At 43.3% G+C, this 26,476-nt stretch overlaps 2 protein-coding genes across 2 annotated transcripts; one reads left to right on the forward strand and one right to left on the reverse strand.

Moving 5' to 3' along the window:
- ttc38 (tetratricopeptide repeat domain 38) lies at positions 1–12,827 on the forward strand. Its single transcript, XM_041939094.1, has 14 exons — positions 1–110; positions 500–577; positions 686–767; positions 3,441–3,612; positions 5,501–5,674; positions 6,989–7,064; positions 7,432–7,551; positions 7,689–7,748; positions 7,976–8,014; positions 8,501–8,582; positions 9,754–9,919; positions 11,086–11,245; positions 11,720–11,793; positions 12,165–12,827. Exons 1-14 carry the CDS (start codon positions 81–83, stop codon positions 12,250–12,252), a joined length of 1,401 nt encoding a protein of 466 aa, XP_041795028.1. The 5' UTR covers positions 1–80; the 3' UTR covers positions 12,253–12,827.
- tspan33b (tetraspanin 33b) lies at positions 12,717–25,598 on the reverse strand. Its single transcript, XM_041939096.1, has 8 exons — positions 25,503–25,598; positions 22,076–22,133; positions 21,438–21,565; positions 21,190–21,264; positions 18,071–18,166; positions 17,550–17,678; positions 14,326–14,487; positions 12,717–12,970 (listed from the first exon to the last, which is right to left on the reverse strand). The coding sequence occupies exons 1-8, from the start codon at positions 25,596–25,598 to the stop codon at positions 12,902–12,904; spliced, it is 813 nt and encodes a 270-aa protein (XP_041795030.1). The 3' UTR covers positions 12,717–12,901.
- Positions 25,599–26,476: the final 878 nt, after the last annotated feature.

Here is a 26,476-nt window from a genome sequence, read left to right on the forward strand (position 1 = left end):
GTTGACTTCCGTTCACCCTTGTCATATAAACTTCGCGCGTCGCGAGGAGGTTAAACTGTCTTCAAAGCTTCGCCTTCACAATGCCAACTACGAGCTTCAGGGACTGCCAGGTGAGTGATGAAGAAACGACACCATAAACACTTCAACACTTTGATAAAGAGTGGCGTGAGGAGAGAAACTGAGCGGGCGCTACGGGCGTAAGTGCGTGCTGCGTTCATGTAACGCTTCGCGTCAGTGGAGCTGAAGCTGTAACGTAGCAAACATAAGTGCAGCTAAGTAAGAGCGGGATTAAACTGTTTAGTTAAAACTAAATACACACTCTGCTAAGTAATAAGTCACAGGATAGCTGCCTGAACTGGAGCCCGTTGTTGCTGAGTGGGCAGAAAATGTCCAGTGAAGTTTAGCCAACTGTCCGTGCTTTCACAGTAAAGCTGCTCCGTGGCTGTAGGAGTGGAAGAATAACACTCCTGACCCTGATTTCTGTCTGTTCCTGCTGCAGGCGTGGAGGGCAGAGGGCCTTCCACTGTCCACCACCAGCAATGAGGCATGCAAAATGTATGACGCCACGCTCTATCAGGTAGTCAAACACCCATATGCATGCACACGCACACACACTGTGCCATATTCTGCAGAATGGTGTGTGTCAGTGGAAGAGAAAGCTACAGTTAACACGTCCACTTTGTAGTTTATGAATTGGAGGAATGATGAGACCTTGGGAGGAATTGAAGGATGCATTTCTGCAATCAAGGCAGCTGACCCTGACTTTGGTGAGTAGACCTGTGGAAAGACATTATTTATTGATATCTGTCTACATCTATGGATATTTATTCATTTTCTGATATTCATGTGTTTATGTTATTTAACCAGGTAAGTCACGATGACGCATTGAAACTGTCAAAGTACACCTGGCTGCAAGTCAGCAGCAGAGTTAATTATTGTTTTTTTAATCAAGATGTTGTTTACTCCCACTGAGATAACATAATGCCTTTTTGGCATTTTCTGGTCAAGATAGCTGTGATGAAGTGTTTCAAACGACGCCCATGCAGACATTAAAAAGATACACAAAAGCATGTCCACACAAGGCTGACCTGATTTCACACCTGTGTCACAGCAGCAGACAGTGATAGTGAGTGTCGCAGATTTAAAGCTTGTTCTGTTATCTTCTAAAGATCAAACATCCAGAACGCTGTGTCATGCTGTCAGTGACAGGAACAATAGGAATTCAGTAATATTTTCCAACAATAAGAGGTGCCAAATATGTCAAGGACAGGCAGGCATGAATGTGCACTGAATGCATAAACGTCTGAGGACACATATGTACAGCACATCCTGCGTTTTAAAGTACACTTAAAGTGTGTTGCCAGTACAAGAAGTATATAAAAATCTATAAGTAGCCTAATTTTAGGATTATTAAATTACACTTGAAGTCAGGACTGTCAACAGATTTGCTGGGGCCCGGGGACAAGAGACCATCATAGGGCCCCACGTATGTAGCGTAGCCTTAAGTGTGCCAGGGTTCTCTGCTAAGACAGGGGGTAGGGGTGTTGTGCAATAAAAGGAAAATATATATATTTAATATGCTAAAGTTTTTAAGTATATGTTGAGTAGAAAATAATATTTAATTCATCAGGAAATGATTTAATTAAAAAGAAATATGTGAATGTAAAGTAAAATAAATTAAGGGTCATTCAAGGGCCCCTATGGTCCTGAGGCCCGGGACAACATACCCGGTTGCCCCCCCCGTCGACGGGCTTGCTTGAAGTGGACTGGAAATGCACAAGGAATATGACAATATACTGATGTAGATGTACTTGTATTCCATTAGTAGTACATTTCATGTACATTTTACAGTAAGTGGAATATTTTGAATCAAATTGGTAGTACAATGCAAATCCTCACTTATACATTTTTTGGTGTTTTCAAGTACACTTCAACTATACTGAAAATACATATAAGTATATCAGATTTAATGTTCACTCAAAATACAACTTACATTATAAATACATTTCAGTGCTTTAAATTAAAGAATAGCATGAGCGAATCTAAAATAATTAGTATATTTGCAGTACTGTGTATTAAGTATGTTTTAAATAGTCCTATTTTGATGTCAAGTATACTTAATACATCTCAGATCTGTATGCGGGTGGTTACAGGCTGCAGGGGCAGAGAGCACAAAAGCCTGTTTGCCCAGGGCCGGGCAGGAAGTGGGCACCGTTTGAGTGCAACCACTAGTGAGCAGTTTTAAGTGAGATATACCCAAAAAATAAGGAGGGATGGATTAATAAATATATATGTAGCAGTGAGTGAGTCTGCTGAAGGCCGATCAAGGCCACTGCACACAACAGCAAATCAGTGTTAAGAGTTAACAGAAAACATATACAGAAGTGAAGGTAACTGCCAAATTTATCCACTGCAAAAACAGCCTGATTAAAAATCACTTCAGCGGTCCATTCTTTAAGTAAGCAGTGAAGAGGTTAGTTCCTCAAAGTCCTTTCTGCTTGAAATTGATGAATAAATATTGTATTTTCAGGGTAGTCACTATTTGGATGAATAAATGAACCCTCTCATTAGTCAGAGATCAGGCAGAGATCCTGTCCAGCTAAACAAACACACACACCTTTTGAGCAGTAGACATTTTGATATGTTATAAGATGTAGCTGCACATGAAGCATAGATTAATAATTACTAACATTTCTTATGACTGCAGTCTGTTCAGGTGAACCAGCTCCAGGACCCTGATATTTTACAGTCAAAGTGTCTGCTGTGTCTGATATGGTGATGAAGCCTTTGATGTTCAGCAGTCACTTACTGTGTATTTACCAGAAGCACTGACCTGAGATCACGAAGCAGAGGCTGACGAGTGCCTGTCAAACTAAGCGACCGTATGAACTGTAATGAATGTTTTAGATTCTGCTGATTATCACAATGTATATGAAATATTAGGATGCAAATGAATCAAGCTTCTCTTGTGCAGGTTCAACACTTATTGATGCTCTTTGAGCGTGCAAGCTGCTTTTGACTTGAACTGCTCAGACCTTTCACATTTTGACTGTGTTGTGCTTACTTAATTTGAGGTCATCAGGTGTAAGGTGAATAAAATCCAGTGTGAATATATGAATAAAACCCAGTTGTCTTAGCTGATGTCCTCGTAAACAAAGCATTTGTCGATCAATGTTTAGAATGAGTGGCAACTTTAACAAAGTTTGTGTTAAAATATAGGTCATGACTGGAATAAAGGTCCAGTTTGAAGTCAAAACACATGGTGAATTACCAGTGAGCCACCTTTCATTACCCTTAGGACACACAGTTGCCCTTTCATTCGTCTGGCTTCACATCAAAAGCAAAACTTTTACAAGAGCATGTGATTTTGCATGTTAACTGTTAAACTGCAGTAAGATAAGTGTCGAAGAAAAGACCAGTGTGAACTGTTTTCCCCGTAGTTATGGGCCATGTGATCAGTACGGGGCTGGAGCTGATGGGAACGGGCAGCTCCATCCGTCTGGATGAGCGTCTGAACAGCGCTGTGAGGCGAACAGTGGAGCTGGCCAACAGCCAGAACATCTCTCCCAGAGAGAGGCTCCATGTCAAGGCTGTGGAGCTCTTGTCACGTGGGTAAGATCCAGAGCCAGACTGCCACAGGAAATTCTGTCAAACCAGACTGATGAGTAAGAATACAGTCATACAAGCGCCAGTGGTTACCAAAAGTCCTCTTAGAAGCTGGGATCCAAAGAAACATGCACTGACATCTGCTACAGAGTATGGAATTCTGCCCTATAAATATCAAATGTCTTCATTATGTGCGGTGCAATAGGTGCTGCTAACATTTCATGAAGTAGTCTGGAATACTGCATACACACATACTGTATAGTACAAAATGATTAGAGAGTATCAAACCGAGGGGGCGAATGTTATCAAAATTAAACAACTTTTAATTCAATTCCATTAAAAACTAACATAACTGTCATTTTAAAATGTTCATTAAATATAAAATGTCTGTCATGGGCCAGTATTCTACAAAATAGGATATATATTTTGGAAAAAAGTGTTTCACTGCTCAGAAACAAATGCCATTTTAAATTAGAAATGAATAAGCACATACTTCTTTGGGCTATGGAGGGTGGAAATTTGTCTGTGAATCTTAAAATAAACAGTCCCACGATCTCTTCCTGCATTTTGCTCCAATTTCAATCATGTCTCTCTTGTTCCCGGACAATCTTCAAGCAGTCCTTTGCATGTCAATGTGAAGGGGGCATACAGCTCTCCTTCCATTCCCCCGCTTAGGTAATCACACCACAGCCATCCATCGTTGGACGCATCAACAGAGACAATGAGGAGGAGCACAGAGGACTGAGAGAGCTTCATCACATGGTGCAGCAGCAGACACCTAAGCCCAGTGTCAACAAGACTCATCAGCTAGTCGTGGGCTAATGGAGGAAGAGGAGGGCCCCCACCCCGGGTATCATTCAGGGAGAGGAAGTGGAGAGGCTAGACTCATACAGGTACAGACCTGACTGGACACTCAACACTGAAGCTGTCTTTAGGAAGACACAGCGCAGACATGCAGAGACTCAGATCCATCGCTGTGTGCAACACGCTCCAGCAGAGGCTCTGCCGGTCAATAGTAGCCGGTGCACTGATCTTTCCTGGGGTGTTGGCATTGAGGCTGGAGAGGCCGGCAGCCTTGACAAGCTGGTGACGAAGGCCTGCTCTGTGGTCGGCCTGGAACTGGACAGCGGAGAGAAGGATGAAGGACAAGATCAAAGCCATCCTGGATAACCCCTCTGACCCTCTCCATGACGAGCTGTGGCAGATGGGCAGCTCATTCAGCCACCACGTCATCCCACCTAGGTGCAACACGGAGAGCGCCAGGCGCTCATGTGTGCTCACTGCCACCAGCCTGTGCAGCAACCGCAGACTGTCATCACACTGACCAACCAGATTGTTTATAGAAGATGTGTGCTGTTGACTGTTCACCCCTGTTAAGGGCTATCGTCTGACCAATAGAGAGACATCTCCGCTGATTTGATCTAACATGTTTGGAAGTGAGTGCTGCAGTGCAGTCAGGGGAAGATCAGTTTTGTTTACCGCCATGCCAGAGGAAATAAGTTGCATGAATGACGTCTTCTTCGACAGCAGAAGAGCAGACGAATGTGAATTTGCAGTTTCTGTTCCTCTTTGTCTCTCCCCATGTGATGCAGTAATATGCTGCAGATCCTCAGCATTCTTTCTGTTTGCCAAAGGCTCTTCTGTCTGTCTAACAAGCAGTATTTGTATTTTATCTGCAGTGTCTTTTTCCCCACAGTATAGTCTGATATACTGTAATACTGAAAAGACATTTTGTTTCTCAATATTGTCTTTGAGAGTACTGATGTTTTTCAAGGGCCTCAGATTCCCTCCATTCAACACAAAGCATATTGATGTCTGTGATTCTCATGGTACACTAATTCTATTGTCCTCCATCGCTTCGCAAAACTTAAACAGTGCTTCATGTTTCTTACAGAAATTATCCCGATGCTTGCAGTGTATGGGAAGACATTCTGGCTGATCACCCCACTGATTTGTTGGCTCTCAAGTTTTCTCATAATTCCTACTTCTACATGGGAGCCCAAGCCAACCTGAGGGACTCTGTGGCCAGGGTGCTGCCCTACTGGAAACCACATATGCCTTTTTACAGGTACAGAACATACAGCATACATTACAGGAGAGGTGTTTTGGATATGTTTAAAATCCTATGAAAACTCACTGACCTCAGTGTATTGGCTTAGTTAGTGCAGTAAGTATCTCAATAAGCAAAGTCATTGGGAGATTTAAAAAAAAGGTGTCTGTCTAAAGTAGATATAGTCTATATTTTTATAATATGCATGTATCACATGACTATGAAAGCAATGTGACAATGAAATGACGTGATGAACCTACAGAGAATTATCGCCTGAATCTGCAGCTCCCCTCGGCTTCACCGAGCTTCACAGTGGGTCTCAGTTCATTGTGTAGCTGCAAGGCTCACATCTTTACCGTTGTGTATCACTCTCGCTGCTCCCACAGTTTGGTTGTTGGCAGCTGTTTTCAGCCAAAAACGCTCACTGCACACTACCTGCTCAGCACCAAACAGCAGACAGACACAGTTAGCAACTAGTCGGTGAACAGTGGAGCATTTAGCAGCTAATGAGCCAGATATTTCCCTCGGGAGTTCGTGGAGACCAACAACGGAGCTGAGAGAGAGCGAGTGCTGGATTAACAGTCGCCAGGTGGCCAGAAACACAACTCCAAATGACTGCTCCATAACTGCTGGAGGTCTGCATAAGCAACTGTGTTGTCAGTGTTGTGTCACACAAGGACGCGCAAACACAGATAGTGGATTATAATGTACCTGTTTAGTGCCGTGGTGGGGCTGGTTGGCAGGTGGGTGTGAGGAAGGTGGTTCTGTCTCACAGAATGTAGAGGATTTCAAGAGGAATCTGTTGAGGTGATTGAACCATACTTTCCTGCAGAGGGAAATGTTCCACCCCTGCAGTGATGCACGTCCTGTATGTCTGACAGCTTCTTCCACATCCTTCCCTCAACAACACATCGTGAAGTATATGGATGAGTCACACCGAACAGAGTCCTATTGTAACGTCATGCCTCGCAACAATATATTCAAGCTATGTCTTTATTACTGAGACAGATCCTCAGTATACTGTCACAACATTACCACTGTGAAAGAAGAAGTCCATATTCCCACACAGCAACAGTGTGGAGGCAGTTATCTCCATGATGGCACACAGAAGTTGACACTGATGTAAAAATAATGCTGCCTTTTTTAAAGCAAATTGGGGCCACTTCAAAGCACTGTCATTTGTGGCCCTTGGCTGTCATTGTTATGGCTGGAGGCAGGCTGTTCACAGTGTCTGCTTTTCATCATCCCAGATAAATTGAACAGGTGAGTAAAAGCACTTTCCGCGTTGTATCTTGTGTTGAGAGTTTTGTCTTTGCGTGTTTGTGCTCTTAGCTTCCTGAAAGGACTGTATGCCTTCGGCCTCATGGAGACTAACTTCTATGACCGGGCTGAGAAGGAAGCCATGGAGGTGAGATTTTCCTTCACGCTCTAGTCTGTTGTACACACTGTTGTCATCATTGCAGCTGGGTGATCCAGGCTGTCTGTGCGATTTGTGTCAGTTCAATTCAGCAAGTAATTTGCTGTGGAACACCAATAATAAGCAGCTCTCTCAGCCCGACTCTTCTGTGCTGAATGCGTAATGCATACAAAGTAGTTGTGACATGACAGTCACTTGAGAAAAGATTGAGCAACATCCCAGCTGAAATGAACGGTAGTAACTGAGAGTTGAGCATGCCATTATTGTTGAATTGTCATTTTGCTCTGGTGCACCAAATACAGCATTTTGTTTCTGTATTGTTTCCCCTTTCTTCAAAATGTTCAACTTTCTTATGCAGGCCCTCGCTCTGAGTCCAGATGATGCTTGGTCTGTCCACACCGTAGCCCATATTTATGAGATGAAAGCAGAGGTGGACAAAGGCTTGAAGTTCATGGAGAGTAGAGAGAACGACTGGAAGGTACAACCATTGGATGTTGCTTTAGCAGTATGTTTTTCTGATGAATGAGCAACCTTGTACAGCCAGAGTCCACTGAATGAAATTATGCATTGAAATAGGGCAAGGAAAATATTTCATGTATGTATTGTTTGTTCCAGATATCTGACATGCTGGCAGGTCATAACTATTGGCACTGGGCTCTAAACTACATCGAGAAGGTAAAGATTTGAACGAGTTTTCTCAGCCAAGCAAATAATAGGCAGTAGGAATATTTGTGCAACTTGTATTTGTGATATCCTTTCCCTTGGGTAATTTGAAGTTTGGAGTTGATTATATTGCAAGATTAATTTGTGTTTGCGTCTGTGCAACAGAATCTATCAACTCACTTATCGCTCGAATCTGAAGTTATTCAAATTCATCTTTCTCATCTCTTCCTCCTCCACAGGGCCAATACGAGGCCGCTCTGCAAATATACGATTCTCAGGTCGGTTTGTGTTGAGAGTTTGCATCCAAACTTTAATGGTATACGTGTCTGAGCACACAGTCCTTTCAAACACACAGGGGACGCAGACTAAAAACAATATGTTGTGCATGTTGTGAGTCAACAGGGAACGTGTGTGCAAATGGAAGGCGAGTCCATGTGAAGATGCATTTCACCGTCAAGTGCCAAAGCTGATTATTTTTTTATTCACTCTAAAAATAGGAGAGACAGTTTAAAGTGAAGCCCTTTCACGTCCTGTGTCTATTCAACAACATTAAGTGCTGCCATAGCTTTGAACACAACAGAAATTCTCAAGTTAGCTGAATTCCATGAATGATTAACTGCTCATTTCAAAGGTCCTGCAAGATATAATATAAAGTCTGTTTTACAAAGTATTTCTCTGAACAATGTCTTTGTGTGGAGGCAGTTACATGTCACATCCTTCAGTGTTTGAGGTGAATAATAAAAGTTTGTTCTGTCTTCTTGAAGATATTCACACGTTGTAAAACCTCAGCAGCCATACTGGACATTGTGGATGGCAGTTCAATGCTCAGCAGACTGGAATTGGAAGGTAAGATATGGGTTAATATGGGAATTCACATGCAGTATTTTGGATGCCACTGATCAGAGTTTGTTTTAAATTTTTGCAATGGAGCGTGTTACTGCATTTTCTAAATGAAATTGATTAGCCTGATGAAGGTGCTGCAACATTTGTTAATGTGCTGTTAATGTCCTGAAGGGCGGCTGCAACATCTAATTTGAGATAACTGAAGATGGTATGGTTTAAAGTGAAACGCATTATCTAACACTACCTCATTGAAATGTCTAAAAACAACTACATCTGTCTTTATATATATATATATATATATATATATATATATATATATATATATATATATTTATTCATTCTGTTTAAATGTTTCATACAATGTTTAGAGAGAAATCCATACACTTATTCAGAGTAAGAGTGCTTCATTTAGTCACCTGTCAGTGGCAACGTCATGACAAAAACACAAATGTCTTGTAGGATAGAATGATAAGGTGATGACATTTTATATCCAGAAGGTCAAAGGTCATGATCATGATGTTCTTTTCTGGTCATTATTCAGCACCATAACTCAGCAACAGAAGGCAGATTGTGACCATATTTCACATCTGCTCAGATACTGAATTGGTGACATGAATGTTGAAACTGTGCTGATTGTAAAGATCTTCTGTGCTGCCGGGCTGAAGATGTATGTGAAACATCCATGTTTTACAGTTTGTAGCTTCTCTGCAGCAGCATCCATATCTGAAGCATTGTAGTCCAACACAAGCTCATTGGTTCTGCTGATATTGAGCTTCAGGTGATTGTTGTTGATGTGATGAAGCTCTCCATCAGTCCTCTGTGCTCCTCCTCCTGGAAAAACAGTCTCTAAGTGTAGACACCATGTTTCTACCTGGAATCATGTTATGTTATTGTGATAACTTTCATTTCACCAAAATATACACTTAATACCTTTTCTTAAATTCCAACATATATGATATGAGTCTAGACTCACATGGATATTAATGCAACTTGACTGGTTGGTGAAGGCGGACACGCCAGTAGTCCTAGTTTTGATTGACAGGCCCCTAGTGGCACATATGACATACCGTGTGGTCGAATGAAACAGCCTACGAATTGAGTGCTGTGTTGGAAATTGGTGTAATTAACAGAGCCTGCTGTCATTTCAAACATATGTTTTTGCATCTTGTGTCAGGCGTGTGCGTGAAGGACCGTTGGCGAGAGCTGCTCCAGGTGACCCAACCGCACACCGATGATCATGTGACCTTGTTTAACGACCTCCACTTCCTCATGGTGTCGCTGGGAGCTAAAGAGAGCGGGACCTCTCAGCGTCTCCTGGAGGGCCTCCAGGACTTGGCAAAGTAAATTCTGCACCATTTCTTCCCTTCACTGCACACCTCAACACTCTGTCAGCGTTACATAAGAGCCACACAGGCCTTATGTAAAACTGAGACAGAAACAAGGCAGAGCGTAGGATGGCCAGATAGAGAGAGGATGCAGTCAGAAAGGGAATTCAGAGACGTGGGTCTTCCCTCTGTAGGAGATGCACCAGCAGCTGCTGCCTCTCTGGAGTTTTGTGGTGTCTGACCACGGACAGCCTTTGCTCATAAAAAAAAAAAGCTGCCATTTAAAACCACATTATGCTTTTCAGTGTTATGTAATATAATGCAAGTCACAAGAGTTTGGGAATGATGCACCTTCGGGGGGGAAAGCAGCTCTTGAGAGTCAGTTCCTCACAGTAAGAGACACAGTAAGACCTCAGCACGACTCTGCTTTGAATTATCAGGCGAGCCCTGAAGACGTGCTTGAGCTTTGCATTTATTTAATTCCATCACTCACATGCATGATACCGCGTCACTTTTACTTTGGTTTGGAAGGATTGCACAGTTTTATCTAATCCATATTTTGCCATTTTACATACTTCCTCTTACAGCTGGAGGCAGTGACTCTAAGCATTAGCTAATCCAAGAAAGCCTCCCAGCAGTATGGAGTCTTTGGCCTCACTGTGAAGTGAATCCTACTGGGATGTTACTGCCTTTCACATTTCAGTAGAGTAATGCTCAGATACACTTGTTAGTCTGTAGAAATAAACCAACCTGGAGTGTTTCCTGTAGATCTCTAAAAATAGCAGGAGCCTAGTTGTGTTGTACAGTTGAAGTAAAGTTACCTAAATCCTATTTTTTCATCTCCTGAATCCCTTATTGTCCTATTTATTGAAACAGTTTCCTATTCTGAAAACTCAGTAAGTAATGGGGTTTTTGTTAAGTAAGACACTGTTTGTGTATTTTCCAGAAAGAACTACTCTCAAAAAATGTTTAATAATGTTGCCTCGTTCAAATTGAAAAAATATGCAAATGTTGCTTGGTCTCTTTTCCTCACTGGTGAAACAGTGGTGTATAGCTGAAAAATGATAAGATTACGTGCTGCCATTCCTCCACAAACGCTCCCCCCGCGCTCGTTTTTCAACCTGCCAGCTGTATAAAGAAACGTCTTTTCTTTTGCTGTAAACCACTCCTTTCCTTCACAGGGAACCAGGGGACAATCAGCAGCATCAGCTGGCTGGGACTATCGGCGTACCAATGTGTCAGGCCATGATTGAGTACAACCAGGGCAACTACAGTGGAGCCATGGACATACTGTATCCGTTACGCTACCGCATGATAGACGTAGGCGGCAGTGATGCGCAGGTAAGGTCCACAGAATGGGTAAATTAAAATAAAATCCAAACCAAATCACCGTTCTCATATGAACAGTTGAAATGCGGACAGCCCTGAGGCTTTACTTTCTTTGAATATCTCTGGTCATATTGTATAGTGTCGACTTCAGTAAACCAGAAACCCCTGTTGTTGTGAAATGGGCCAGAGGTGAAGGATGCTCTGCATAAGAGCTGAAGGCTTTCAGTCCGTGAACACACTAGATTGTGTGAGAACATGGAACACAATGCACCAACATATGAATAATGAATCTCTGTGATGGATGCTGTTGGACTTCATGCATTCTACGGTCTTTGTGTTTAGAAAACTGTTCCCCAAGGTGCACAAGTGTACATACAATCTGCTGGAAAGCCTGGTATATTGTATGTACACAAGCCGGAAGGACTATATATACAATATTGGAGCAGCTTTGTGTTGACTAATGGGTTCGTTCACTGTTGTTTACAGAGGGATATCTTCAATCAACTGCTTATTCATGCAGCCATGAAATCAAAGAATAAGCACCACCAGAAACTGGGAAGGTAATGCACAACTGAGATTTCAGGCCAAACAGAAGGCTTTCAGTCTGTTCCAATTTCAGTGCTGGCCGCCTTTGCTATCCATGTTTTTATATGAAAATCTGTTTAGAGATTATAGGAGAAAAAAGAAAAATCTTGTACTGTTTTTCATCGTGATAGCGTGTAGTTGCTGCTGGGTCTGCTGTCCGCTGGTGTTTTCTCCAGTTGCTGTGTTTCCATGTGCATATAGAATGTGCGCTCCCATTACGTAACCCAAACCCCCGCCTGTACACCATGTTATACTTTCATTATTGATCAGGTAAGCCTCCCAGCCCGTCTCTCTGAATCTGTGTTCATTTCTTTGTACTGTCTCGTGTTGGCTTGAATACCTGCAGATGTCTCCTGGTGGAGCGTGATACCATGAGGCCAAACTCCCCTCTGACAGATCGTCTGATGCAGAGAGCCCTGGCTGTTCACGACTAGACCGACTGCAAGGTGCGCAGAGCAGTTCCCATGCAAAAACCATCAAAGCAACACCGTAATCTGACGTGCTGACATTTGGCTTTCGAAGGCTCCTTTACCAACTGGAGGAAACTTGGCACTGCCATCAAGACTCCAGTTTTTATGCATCACTCTCACCCTTTTAGATTGCTGACCTGCTAAGCTTTGAATTTGCACACTTCTGAAGGTAATGAGCTAATATACCACAAGGTGCCCATTTGCATGATAAAAAGCACATGCATTATGTGAGTTGATTCTTTTAGCTAACAAAGCCAACGCCTGAACTCAATATGTAGCAGTGTACATTTCTTTTCCTTCTGCATTTTATTAGCAAACATCACATTTAAATATAAATACTTTTCAAGAAAAAAAGCTGCATGTCAAGATCAATACAAAAACCATGTTAAAAACCAATAAATGCACTCTTTTGCATGTGTTGACTATTTGAGTAGCACCATAAAGTGCACCACACTTTTATGTCCATAAGAACAACACGTTTAAGAATAAGAAATGTACTCAAACGTCGCAGTGATACAGCAGTGGTAGAAAAGATGTCCTTGCACGTCAGAGGAGCTGAGCGGAGCGCTGTAAATGCTTTTCTTGCCTCCTCTTCCCCTGTGCCGGCCCGCTCTCACAACACTGAGGCAATCTCGTCTTGGATCTGAGAGATCAGCATCTGGGACAGCACGATGCCTGCGATCTAGAGGACAGCAGCAGCCGCTTTAGAGTGCAGAACAGACTTTCTGTGACTGTACAGCCTGTGCCGAACATCTCAAGGTCCCTGCGAAGGGTGCTGTAATGCTCATTTGGCACAGGGAGGAAATCGTTCAAAATTACACAAGGCTATTGTGTCAGTTGAAATAAGCGTATCCTCATATTTAGGAGACATGAACCGTTTGCAACATGTATAACTTCCTACATGGCAGGAACACACACGTTCAGTAACAAACACAGACAGAGCTTTTCAATAATGAACAGTTTGTCTTAAATGTGGATTGTTAGGCAGACAAATCCAGTAATGGTGCTCAGTTAGGATGTGCAAGTTCATCATCAGATTTACTGCACATCAAAGCAACTGGAATACTAATGCGATTGTTTTGCCAGGACTCGTGGGTAATTCACATGCTTCCCTCTGAGCAGAATCTTTGGGGACCCAATCAGCAATACATGAGATCAAGAGAGAGATCAGGCTAAAGATCCAGTGCCAACACTGCATGCTGTGTGAGAATACAATCTGACAGCACCTGAATCATTTTGAAAAATAAGTGGACTAATTATTTAGAGACAGCTTTTGATAAGTGCTAATTCGATTTCATGGGCAATCTAACACAGTGACTCGAGTTATTAACAGCACGTAATGCTGCATGCAGCCGGGCTCGTTGAGTAGGAGTGAATCGCCACTATCCGCCTCTCGTGGCCACGTAATCGTATGTTATCACGCGCACGCAGACTTCTATCTCAGTTGCACATTAACCTGCACTTTCAGACTAGGACAGTATAATAAAATCATAATGTGCTGTTAAAATTTCATTGTCCCATTGTGCCTACTTATAGCTGTCTTGGTGTAGCCCTCCATTTTAAATCAGTTCTATCCTGCTGGTCTCACATTAACCTTACACCTTTAGTTTAAGAAGAAGGTTTTTTTTCCCTTTTGTAAAGGATAAGGTTGTTCTGTTTGTTCTGAACTCACTCTTGCAGGGCAGTTCTTGGAAGCTCTCTGATGTTTGTATGTGTGCTCCTTCAGGAAAGGTGCAGGGTCCTGACTGACAAAGTGTTGCTCAGAATATTTCGCGGCTCCGTCCAAATGCACCGTGCCAGGCTGCATTCGAGGGAGCAGTACCCATTAACATGTTGACTGCTACATGCTTAATCTGATGAGCCTCCAGTTGATGCTGTGTTGACGTGTGTGTGTGTACGTGCGCGTGTGTGTGAGCGAGCTTAGTTAAGAGAAGACTAGAGTCATTTCAGCCAAGAGTTGTCTGAGGTTACCAATGTCAAAGAACTGCTGCCAATTAGTGCACAGCCTGCATTAAGTAAGAGCATGTGTGGGGTTACCTGAGGCAAGGCCAGACCCAGGGCAAGAGCCCCCACCAGCAACAGATGAGACTCGATCCACATGACCGCTCTGTCCGCGCAGCCTACTGGGTAGATTGACTTGTTTGCCTCCAGGTAGTTCTGGGTTTGAACCCCAAAACCGCACATAGTGTTGATCACGGCCTGTAAGGTGAAGACAGAGAAATTACCTTTTTCTCTTAGTCTTGACCAATTCAACCTAAAACACTGGAAACAGTATGCAGAAGACGCCTTCCCAGGCTGCTGTTTCACATCCCTTATGCTAGTTTGCATTGACAAAGATATTAACCATTTTGACAGTTAAGGGAGAGTTTTGCTGACTGTAGAGACTAGAGAGAAAAAAACCATCCATTTGATGTGACAAGGAAGTGCTGCTCAGTCCCTAAAGCAGGCGAGCAGTTGCAGGTTATGAACAGCAGGTTGCAGCACTGCACCAGCTCTTCTAGGATTTAATTAATTGATTTTTCACCCGTGCAGAAAAAGGTTGCTGTGAGCTGTTTTCTGTGTAGCATGATGCCCAATCAATATTGGTGTGATGGATCTACATGCACTCTTTAGTTTTCTGTCGTCTCACAAACCAAAAGGAATTGTCATTGGTGGCCTGTGAGCTGTGCACACATGTGTGTCTGCACACAGGTTAGACAAGCGTCTTTATGCGTGTGTTCATGCTTGTATGAGTGCAGCATTTGCATGCACACTGGCTGTGTGCTGGCATGCATGCTCATCTGCACTCATTGAATTTGTAATGCACATGCAGGCAGAGTGTATTGATTCTGTATTCACAAAATATCACAGGGCTTAATTTACCACTGCCATCACTCTGCTACAAAGGTTGCTCATGTCCAGATGTGACAATTATATCCCAGTTGGTGAGTTTTGGCAGTCCGTCTTCGTGTGACTTGATTTTTCCTGTGATGATTGTGTCATTCAGAACTTTTTTTTTTTTAAATGCAAATTACCTCATGGAGCTGGCTTGTGATAAGTAAGATGCTGAAGGGCACGCACCAATCATTCCCGCACCTGCAGATTCTTCACAAGCGAGAAACTGGTCGTTTCTTCGCATGACAACTTACATTGCCCAAAGGAAAGGAAAGTAACACCAGCAGCAGTTTAAACCAGCAGATGCAGATATGTTGATGCTGCCTCCAGGCAAAGAAATAAATAGCTTCTGCAGTTTTGACACACGTGTGTACTTCAGCTGTGTCAAAATACTGCAGATACTGTTTGTCACTGCCAAGAGACTCACGTTGTTCATTAAGCCTGACATGGATTTGATGTCAGCCCTCTTAGGGGACATTATTCTGTTTTGCCCCAACCAGTCAGTGGTGAGTGGCAAGTCGCTGTAGTAGTGGTTGGAAGGAGCAGTTAACTTGGCATTTTTCACATGAATTAATGCAATTGCTCATTTAAGACTCATTGTCTCTGCCAGACAACAACGTGTACGGTGTGTCTCTCATTGAATGTAGCTAGCCAGAATGTATAAATGCCCCCAGTCTTAATCCTGCGTCATAAGCTTTGATTGGTCAATTGTCTCTCAAACTGGCAGATACAGCTGTCAGTGGGCACAACACCAGACCTCAACTGAATTACTGAACAAATCAGAGAGATGGGCAGCAGTTCAGAGTGTCTGGGACCAGCCTAAAGCACGTCAGCATATCTACACTACCAGTTCAAGGTTTGGACACACCTTCTCACTCAAAGGTTTTGCTTTATTTGTATTACTTTCTACATTGTAATTCATAGTGGAGACATCCAAACTATATTTTAGATTCTTGGAAGTAGCCACATTTTGCTTTGATGACAGCTTTGCACACTATCTCTCAGCTTCATGAGGCAGTCACCTGAAATGGTTTTCAATTAACCGTCAGTTGTTTTGTGCAGAAGTGGGGTCGGTACACGGTTAACTCAGCTAAGTAAACAGAAACGACAGTCAATCATTACTCTAAAACATGAAGGTCAGTCGATCCTCAAGATTTCAAGAACTTTGTATGTATCCTCAAGTGCAGTCGCAAAAACCATCAAACGCTGTGATGAAACTGGCTCCCATGAGGTCTGCCCCAGGAAAGGAAGACCAAGAGTCACCTCTGCTGCAGAGGAGAGGTTCATCAGAGTTACCAGCCTCAGAAACCGTAAATTAACAGCACCTCAGATAAGAGCCCATAGAAATGTTTCGCAGAGTTCAAGTAGCAGGCACATCTCAACATCAGCTGTTCAGAGGAGATTGCGCGAGTCAGGCCTTCATGGTCAAATAGCTGCAAAGAAACCACTGCCGAGGAAGAACAACAAGCAAAAGAGACTTGTTTGAGCCAAGAAACACAAGGAATGGATAATACACAGGTGGAAATCTGTAAGTTCCCACTGTGAACCGTGGAGGAGGATGTGTGATGGTGTGGTTGAGCTATACTGGTGACACTGTTGGTGATTTATTCCAAATTCAAGGCACACTTCATTAAGCAGTCACCATGTCAGGTGACGGCCTCGTGAAGCCGATTGAGAGAATGCCAAGACTGTGTAAAGCTGTCATCAAAGCAAAAAGAGGCTACTTCCAAGAATCTAAAATGGAAAACGTTTGTTTGAAGCTTTTTTTTTTCCTACATAATTCCATATGTGTTCCTTATCGTCTTGATGTCTTCACTATGAATCTACAATGTAGAAAGTCATTAAAATAAAGAAAAACCATTGACTGAGAACATGTGTCCAAACTTTTGACTGGTAGTGTGCATGTGTATATTTTTTTCATAGCATCTTAACATTTCTCAGAATAGAGATTATGCTACTTGCTAAGTTTTAAACCGCTGATGTTGTATATGTTTGAGTGGAGAAGGTTGAAGTTTGAAGAATGAACACTGTGTCCTTGTTGACTGACACATTTACATGGTTCTGTACAGAGATTGAATGAACTCAATTAGTTGCTTCACATGACTCTGAAACGTATTTTTATAGCAAGCAGATGCTGATTCCTGACACGTAACTTAATGCAGTTTTTGCACAGAGCACAACGGAACTCAATTAGTTGCGTCACATGACTCGGAAACCTGTTTTTATCTCTGTCAAGTGCTGTTTTCTGACGTGCAAGCTAACGCGGGTCTGGTTTGAAGCAGCGTTTTTAAGTTGAAGTTTCTCTACAGTTAGCAGCTTTTCCTGAAGCTTTCATATCAGTTTGTCCACACAGTTTACGCTATGAGGCCACGAAGAAAAGCACGTACCTCTCCAGGAACAGGAGTGCAGCAGGAGTAAGGCACAGCACAGCGCTCAGAGCTGGGGTTCTCATGTGTACAATTAAAGTAAAGGTTCCAAGACCAGTCTGTGTAGTTGTTCCACCCACAACACTTGAACTGCATGAAAGGGAGAGACAGAGGAGAGCCCAGGGCAGGTATATATTTAGAAACATGGTCGTGCTCTGTGCTGTACATGCTGCCAGTCTGGCCTTCTCCCATGGGAAAACCCAGGCCCACAAGTGTGCCAGTGAGTGCAGATGGAACAGGAACATCACTTGAGGAGACCCACAGAGTACAGGGACTGTATGTAACATGTTGCCTGTCATGGTGAAAACACTCACCAAGGCCAAAATAACATAAGACATACAGCTCTGTGGTCTCTGGTTGTGTTCTCATCGTCCATATTCAGTAAACCACTTGCTGTGATCAATTTGAAGACCTGTGTGATGTCGGATCGCTACAGACACATGCACAGCCGCTCGTGCTATAAGTAGAATTGGCCAGAGCACCTCTTTCTGGATGTAATCCATCAGGTTCTGCAGATCCAGGTCATCTCTGTAGTGCACAATGGCTTTCTTTACAAACTTTCCCAAAGCATCCCGAGTCTAAGAGAGAGGACATGAGAGGGTGTATAAACACAAGTATCAGTATCAGCATTGACATGTTCTAAAATATCTAATCTGTTAAGTTTTAGTAACTTTATTAAACAAAAAACTAATTGCCAGAGGTGAACAGTGCCTACAGATGTCTCTAACAGCAGGTGCTCAGTGGCATGGTGAAGCCTCTCTGGTTTTGTGCCTCACTGTATTACTTGGGCTGCATCTATTGCAGGGAATTACAGGCAAAGTTTCAACTCAAAATCAGGGATCATTTGAAATCTACGGTGAAACCATTCCTCAAGAGTGATCAGGCATGCATGCATGGTTGATCAGGTGGCTTTTTTTTTTTTTGAATTTCATGAAATCTTACAACACCTTAAACATAGATGATGACATCCTCTTGTTTGCATCGTGTGAGCGTCCTGTGGGATGCAGCTCGACGAGCAGAGCAAGACCTCCTGCTGCAGTGCGATGGCTGCAGGAGCGCAGCGTAACGATAACAATAAAACCACTGAGATCAGTACGATGCACGCACAATGTAGCACGCACAGGTTTTACACCATTCCGGCAGCAGTAGGTAATTACTTGGACTTGCACGTTCGTTATTTTAAATGTGGTAATTTTCATCAGCTGAATAAACAAAACTCAGACGAAGTATAAATGAAGTGCATTGATTTGTGTGAAAAATCTGTAATGAGGGTTTGAAACTGAATGAGGTTGATTTAGATGTTAAAATGGTGTGCAATTCCTTAGTTAGCTTTCGCTGTCCATTATATTATATTCCTTGTCAGGGTATTAATGAGGCCCCGCATTGGTAATATTTAATTTTTCTATTCTCACATATAAATAGAGTGTTTGAAAAGGTATTTAATGCAAATCTCCAGTGCTTGAAATTCTCAAAGCAAGAATGGCCATGGTTGTACAGACTGCATTCACATGTAATGTATGCTAATGAAGGTACTGTATGCTAAAAAGCAGCTGAACTTTAAGATTTCATTAAGCTTCAAATGAACTTCAGTAAGTGGTTTGCTGAAGGCTCCCTGAATTGTTTGCACTGCGACGCATGTTAGAACAGGTTATATTGATAAATACTGTGCGCTGTGTCAAAATAGCCCCAAATGTTTATCCCGCAGTACTTTTACTAAGTGTTGTTAGGATTTTTACAGCGCCCCCGCCCCCGCCCTCACCCTGCCCTCCCCTCCCCTCTGCTTCTGTCTCTCCACGTGGCACAGTGCGCTCGTGGGCCTCGGAGCCCACCGTCACACCTCCCCATGTCATTAGCGGCAAAGTCTCCTTCAAGGGATCTGTTGAAATGGAACATTTGGTTCCACTTTGAAGTGCCGAAGCATTTGAATCATTTAGCGAGGAAGGATGCTGCGAGGGTTGTTAAACTGCTCTGTTTAGCAGCAGGCAGTCCTAACGCTGACAGAGAACACAAGGGATGAGAGAGGTATCGTCAGACACCAGGCACCTCGCCACCAGACACTGGTGTCGTTGAATGTTGCCACCGTTAGCTCGTGTGTTTTTATTCCCAGTGGAGCCTTAATGTGATGTTACTGTAGGAGATAAGTGGATGCTAGAGGTGAGTGTGTGTGTGGGGGGGGTGCTTCTCTTCCCTGTAGCCTCCAAAACACTCCCAGGGGTCATATACGGGGCTCAGATGGAGACGCCAGAATGCACATACATATACAATCATGCAGTCAGAGTGGGTTACCTGTCATACAAACACAGGCAGTTTCATTCAGTGCTGCACTAACCTGAGGATCAGAACCCCCACAGAGAGTTGCAAAATGATTAGTATTTTCTAAATGGATGGAAGAAAGAGTCCCTCGCACAGAATGAGGTTAATGTTTCTGATTTTCTCTCATTCTCTTATTAAATGCTTCTAAAATTCATTCACATGAAACAATCTGAGAATGCAGGGTTGCTTTTTGATCCCAGTTCCACACTACATACTAACTTCATTCACTGCACGCTGTTGATGCAGTTTTTATTCAAGACAACAGCACATTTTACCGTAAGTCAGCCTTTAGAAATTAGCTGCAAATTAAACTTCACTGCAAACAAAAAAAAAGCCGCTCCTCATTTCCTCTGTGCATTGCATTGTGGGAAAATAGTGCGCATCAGCATACAAACTCACTTTTTGAGTACACTTGTTTCAGTATGAACACAGTGCATATCGCAGTCTGGGTTTGGGGACACACCTTAATCTTGTTGGCACTTGCAAGAAGATCTTCAGTTTACTTTGGGCTTTGCATTGTGGGAAAATAGTGTACTAATAATAGTAATAGTGTACACTCAAAATTTTGGTAAATAATACCTGTTATTCACAAAAAATCATCATATGAACCGTTTTCTTTGGCGGTATAGCCGAAAGTGTCTTTAATAATCCCTAATATCAGAGAAAAACTACAGTTTGTGCAAGCACAGATACGGCAAGTGCTGAACCAGACGCTGGGTGTGTGAGCCGCCAAAGACGTCAGGCTGGCCTGGAGGTTTGTTTAAGGACTGTCTGACTTCTTGGCCCATCTTTGAATACGCTGTTGATCTAACTATGAAAGTAAGGCCCAGGTGGAATGACCCAGAATGAGGTATTTTCCAGTCAGGTCAGTTTAAGCCTGTGCACCCGAGAGAGAGAATCAGGATGGTTTCCTCTCCAAAACAAACCTGAGACACATTCAAGGGTTTACAGACTGCGACACAAACACTTATTTTCACTGTAGCCCTGATGTATATGTGTTTTTCTCTATAAACTGTTCAACTCAGGCATTGAAAATATATTCCCCCTGTGGGCTCACTGGGCCCGTTTGTGGGTTCAGGTGTGACACCTTATTGAGTTTTATACACTGTACTTTCCACATATCCAATGTCCAAAAGCTGTGGAAGAATAACTAACACTCAGGGGTGTTTATGGCCAATGATGGCACTGTTGAAGAGAACCGCTGATCAAATGTGACCTGATGGCAGCTTTATATCACAGAGTAATTAAGCTAGTGCACAGAATTGAGCAGTAAGTGTGAGACAAGTACCTGATCGGAGTAGAAGAAGCCCAGGATCGCTATGGCCAGCTGGGTGAGGAAGACCAGTGTCAGGCTGAAGGAGAACTAGAGTCAGAAGAGACATGAATATTAAAACCCGGTCTGACTCAGACCAGAATCATAACTGACTGCCACATTAGACATAGAAGACTTGGCTTTGGATGAAATCTAAATTGAGCTACCGTATCCGAAGCAAAACACGGCGCCAGTGTTAGTAATGTGTCTGTTTTGTCTATTACTGTCTTGAGGAGGCGAATGTTCTCTCGGAGGGCTCCGATGCAACCACAGAAAGTGATGAAGAACATGACCACCCCCACCACAATTAGGATGACAGCCGGGTCGATGAGGAACGTGTCCCGCACCGTGTCTGGCAGAAAGACAGGAACACAACAGCCCCTGTTTAGATATCTGTCCTCTTCTGTTCCTACCTTTACCTCCTCTCCCCCCGCTCTCTGTTTCTGTTTTCCTACCCTGCTTTTTAACCCTCATTCAGATTCATTCCCTCCCGACACTGGCTGCCTTCATTCTCTAAAAATATCATTGATCTGTTGTGGATTATGCAGGATAAAGAGGCGTAATCGGTGGAATGATCCCAGGTTAATCCTTTTTGTTGTCCATCTACCGTACATTACAAATTAAATGTGGAAATAATGACACGAGGTGAAATAAGGATAAAGCTCAAACTCATCGACCCACTGAATGCGACAAGCTATTGTGTCGTGAGTGGGGAAGCTCAACGGCGAGGCCGCCGTCTCCATCTCACAGCTTGAGAGGCTGCAGTGTTTGGAGCAACACCTTCACACAGTTCTTTCATTCACTGTGAACACAAAGCGGGTGCTGAATGCATATAATGTATATTGTGGAAAGAAGTGTGTACCTGTAGCTTTCTGGACTTTAGCATACACCCCGATTGCAACAATCAACAAGGAGAAAACCTGGAGGAAAAAAGATGGACATTGTAAAGGTTCAACAACAAAAACCCTTGAATCAGATAACACAGTGATCAGATATTCTCTCTTATGGCTGCTCACATGTGATTGTGCATCACAAAGAAAACTGAACAAGGGCATGCGCCAGCGTTTGGCATGGCTAAATCATTAAATATGAAGCCAGGAGATGGTTAGCTTAGCTTAGCATACAGATGCATGGAGAGACAACTAGCTCGCCTCCGTCCAAATTCATCAAAAATGACCAGCACCTCTAAAGTGCAATAATTTTGTCTTGTTTGTGTTCTCCATTCAAGAACCAAAGCTCTCATTCTTTCGTCTTTCTCTTAATTAGCCAAGCAAAACCTAGAAAATGCACCAGTTACAGATGTGCTATTCTTCTCGACGCCTTGCTTCCAGTGTGCTGGCTGCAACCTGAACACACACTCGTTTGCTCTGTTAACCTGAACAGGTGTGATGAGATTACTGATGATGAGCCCCCTCTCAGGCGCTGAGTATACAGAGCACCTGTAGCCGTGGCAACCACGGCAGTTTATGTGTTTATGATAGACAGATGGATGTCAGTGGGAAAAAAAAGCCGAGCATATGGATCTGGGCTTTAATCATCTGAATTTGGAGGCCGATAATGTGAACACTGAAGTGGGGAACTCATTTTTCTGGCAAACTCGGTCCACCTGTGATTTCAAAGACAATCCTTCAGAATTCAAAAGCACACCAGGGTATTTCTCTATGGATCTACCAGTCAAGTCAAACTTGACCTTGGTTAAAAAGTCATGGTTATTATCCAGCCAAGGCTGGCTGAGCAGTGTTTCGTGTTTTTACTGTTGCAGGTGAACTATACCGAATAAAATATCAGAGGAGGTGAAAGAGTGAGAGCAAGGAGGCGTTCAGGGTGCCGATCTGACTGAGATCTGCTCAGTTTCCAAAAAAGAGAAGAAGAAAACATTACAGTAGCGAAAAAAGAGCCCCTACCGTGTAAAATATTGAACAGAAAAAGGATGCCGGCAGCCCACACTGCATGCAGTGGATGAAGCAAAGAGTGTCTCGTTTAATGAGGTTTCAAACCAGTGACAACATCGAGGCAGAGGAAGGCCGTGCGAGCGCTCTAAGTGATGGTGTTGCTTGAGGATGTGAGTTCACGCTAACAGAAGCCAGACAATAAAAGAGCAAAAAAGGGTGGGAAATGTGTGGAGTTGGAGCTTCCTGTTGATTGCATTGTCGCTACTAATTTTCTTCCTTGATCGTTTTTCTCACCTTGAGAAACAATCTGCATGACTTGGCTTTCATTCCCAGCCTCCAGATCTGTAACTGTGTACGTGTCAATGTGTGTGTGTGTGTGTTTGAATCCAGAATGCAGCTCGTTCAGCCTGCGTCGGGTTTGTTTTGCCTCTGTCTGTAAAGCCTGCGCTGGGTCTGTGGAGGTCACGAGGAGCCGTGCTCCGTGGAGTCATTTCTATTTGTCAGCCTTCACGTCCAGCCCACTTTCTGTGCGTGCCCCAGAGGAGTAAATTGTTACTCTGAAGTGGTATGTTTTTATCTCCCTCACATTTATGAATCAATGATCTGTCTTGACAAGACAATAGCTGACAAAACACAAAACATCAGCGATGCACATTTTCTTTAGGACTGTAACTTTTAAAGATTTCCCAAAGCACGGTTATTTATTTATTTATTTATTTATTTATTAGGATATTCTCTGTTTTGTAGGAATTCGTTCACCTGCAGTTCCATTTGTCAAATTGCCGCTGTGTGTGCTCATGTGAACACGGGCGGCGGTGTGCATTTGCAGCAGGAGACACACGCACACAGTGAATGTGCTCCAGCTCTGTTTTCAAGCTTTTCAAAGGGATGAATCAGGCTTCTCCCGGCGGATTTTGTGGCGAGGTGAAAGCCAGCTGAACTGAGCCATGGGGACGCGGGCACAAAGGCCTGATGGATTAGGGCTGCGGTGTTCACTTCTGAGCCCGTGTCTGATAAACAAAGTCAACGCAGGCAGGGCTGCCGGGGGTGCAGTTATTGCTGATTGGCTCTAAACGCAGTAAGAGTGCGGCGCCGTGTTTGCCCCCTTGCTGGGCTTCTGTAGGATTGGATGAACAGGGATATGATGGAGGTGTAGGAACTCGGTGAAGAGTACAGATGTGATGTGTGTGCTCGAAATAGTAATGTGGAAGAAAAGTGAGGGACTCAGAAGGAGTCTTAAAGGGAGGGGTGTTTGTGTGAAAACAGCTGCTGATGAGGGTCTAATGGATAGTTTAATGGCTGCATCAAAGTGTCTGCTATACCTTTCTCTTTCTCTAACAGTCCCAGTCGTCTCCTGGTCTTATGTTCATCTGTGGCTCCCAACCTTTCTTGTGTGATGTAGCCCACAGCTCCGTCAGATGAACCTTCAGCGACACCACCCGTTGTATTCCAAATGTGTCCATCTGAGTCTATTTTAAACTAGAAGTTATTTAACACTATAAATTACATAAAAGTAGATTTTGTTCATGCAGTAGTGTTTCAAGCAATTGAACTGTTGTTTAGGTTGCTTTGGTCGCGTTCGTTCTGCTACCACATGTGGTGGCAGAGGTTTTTCAGCTTTAACCATTCATACATTGTATATTTTGATCCTTTTATCCATGACCTGTAACTATTTAACTGTTTATAAATGACTGATTTAACCATTTATCCATTGCATTCATGCTAACCATTTCAGCGACCTGCATCTTCTTATCCATTAACTGTTACACACTCTCAGCCTAGCTTTCAGGTGCCCCCTGGCACCTGCAGAAGTCATGCCGAGGTACAAGCACCGCTGGTTGGGAATCACTGACATATGTAATATGGTCTCCAAATTTGTGCAGTCACGTTGTGAAACGATGTAGCCGACAGTTTGTTGAACAGCGGCTTTCAACCAACAGTACTTGACAGAAAATATATAGAAACATTCGGATCCAGACTGCCGGCTGGCTTGCACAGCTGACAGGTGTTTTGTAGTTCAGTGTGAGTCACTGCTCTACCGATTTGATAAGAATGCTCCACTCAACATTTGCTACAGTGATGTATGAGCTATCTCAGTGTCCATATATAACTGTAGTAAACTTGAAATAGGATGGGCGCTCCTGCTGTTTGCAGCTCGGAATACTATCTGAATGATATTTCTACATTAATTATTCATATGCTTTTTCTTATGCCTTTTTTAGTTTGGCTTTCTTTTCTAGCAGATCTGGCTTTTTATGAGAGCTACAACTCCCTGATAGCTGGTGATTTGTATGCTCAGAGATATTGAGAATATATGGTGTACTGGGACACCACAACAGCTGCGTAATGGCGTCTCCACACAAAAGAAACATTTTTCAACAGTGCGGCTTCACTCACCCAAAACAAGAAGCTGAAGAAGAAGAGAAAATATCTGATCCAGGGGTTGACGAAGGAGAAGGTCTCAGCTCGGTTCAAGTTCAGTTTCCTGTCCATTGTGCGCTGGTGTTTTTACCGTCACGGTAGAGCTGCGGCGATTTTTGCTTCAAAACAGTCCCCAGATCCAGCCCCACCCTGCAGATACTCAGCCGCCATGTGAATCTGAGAGTAGGGGGTCGTTTGCTGCCTGCAGGGGTGTCAGGCTTGCTAAAAAAGGGGGCATGGGGGCTGTCCCACTGCACCGCCATGCTGGCAGGGCCCAGAACTGTCTGTGTAGGCACGCGGGTCAGATTGCACAAAAAATATCTCTGGCTGACTGCAACTGAATGGCCGACGAGCTTTGGAGTATTGTCAGCATGCCGCTAGATTGTGGACCTTCTTTCACCTCCCTGCACTCTCTGTCTTTCTGCCCTTCCTCTGTTACCTCAGAGCTACTAGATCCTGTATCATAGGCCTACATCCATATTCCCCTTTTTTCAGTTTTAAGTGTTTATTGCTTTTGAAAGGCTTGTGTTCCAGTCTAGGAATTACAACTTCAGAGACAGATACTCTCCAGTTAAATTGAGCAGAATGACAGTTGACAAAGGCTGGGCAATGACATCTCTTTGAGGAAGGACATCTAACGTAGTTAAATGACACTGGGCAGTTTGTTCTGTGCTGTGCCCATTTGTGCTTCGGAGTGAATCTGCTGAATTTCAGCTAAATAACACTCAAACGGCACAAGAAGCAGAAATCAGGCCGCCTTTTCAGTAATGAGATCAAGATGACAAACTCGATTGATGATCATCTGTCAGAGTGACCAGAGGGATTATTTGAGGATAGCGTACAGGAAGAAAAAAGTCACATGACTATTCATTTAATGTGACTGTGTAAAAAATTATCCACTGGCTCTCTTCTGACTCAGAAATGTGGTCTGGTCTGTCCTCAGTGGGAAT

The sequence above is a fragment of the Chelmon rostratus genome, chromosome 6 (genome assembly GCF_017976325.1).
Source record: "Chelmon rostratus isolate fCheRos1 chromosome 6, fCheRos1.pri, whole genome shotgun sequence".
Taxonomy (NCBI): Eukaryota; Metazoa; Chordata; class Actinopteri; order Chaetodontiformes; family Chaetodontidae; genus Chelmon; species Chelmon rostratus.

What these genes read in the sequence shown, in the direction of transcription:
- tspan33b (XM_041939096.1), bottom strand. Translation starts at nt 25,598, where the DNA reads ATGGACAGGAAACTGAACTTGAACCGAGCTGAGACCTTCTCCTTCGTC. An exon ending in TAAAGTCCAGAAAGCTACAG is followed by an intron (nt 21,566 to 22,075) that starts GTACACACTTCT and finishes TCTTTCTGCCAG; the next exon opens with ACACGGTGCGGGACACGTTC. An exon ending in GCACTCCTGTTCCTGGAGAG is followed by an intron (nt 14,488 to 17,549) that starts GTACGTGCTTTT and finishes TTCACCTTACAG; the next exon opens with GCCGTGATCAACACTATGTG.
- ttc38 (XM_041939094.1), top strand. Translation starts at nt 81, where the DNA reads ATGCCAACTACGAGCTTCAGGGACTGCCAG. An exon ending in CAGCAGACTGGAATTGGAAG is followed by an intron (nt 8,583 to 9,753) that starts GTAAGATATGGG and finishes ATCTTGTGTCAG; the next exon opens with GCGTGTGCGTGAAGGACCGT. An exon ending in GGCCTCCAGGACTTGGCAAA is followed by an intron (nt 9,920 to 11,085) that starts GTAAATTCTGCA and finishes TTTCCTTCACAG; the next exon opens with GGAACCAGGGGACAATCAGC.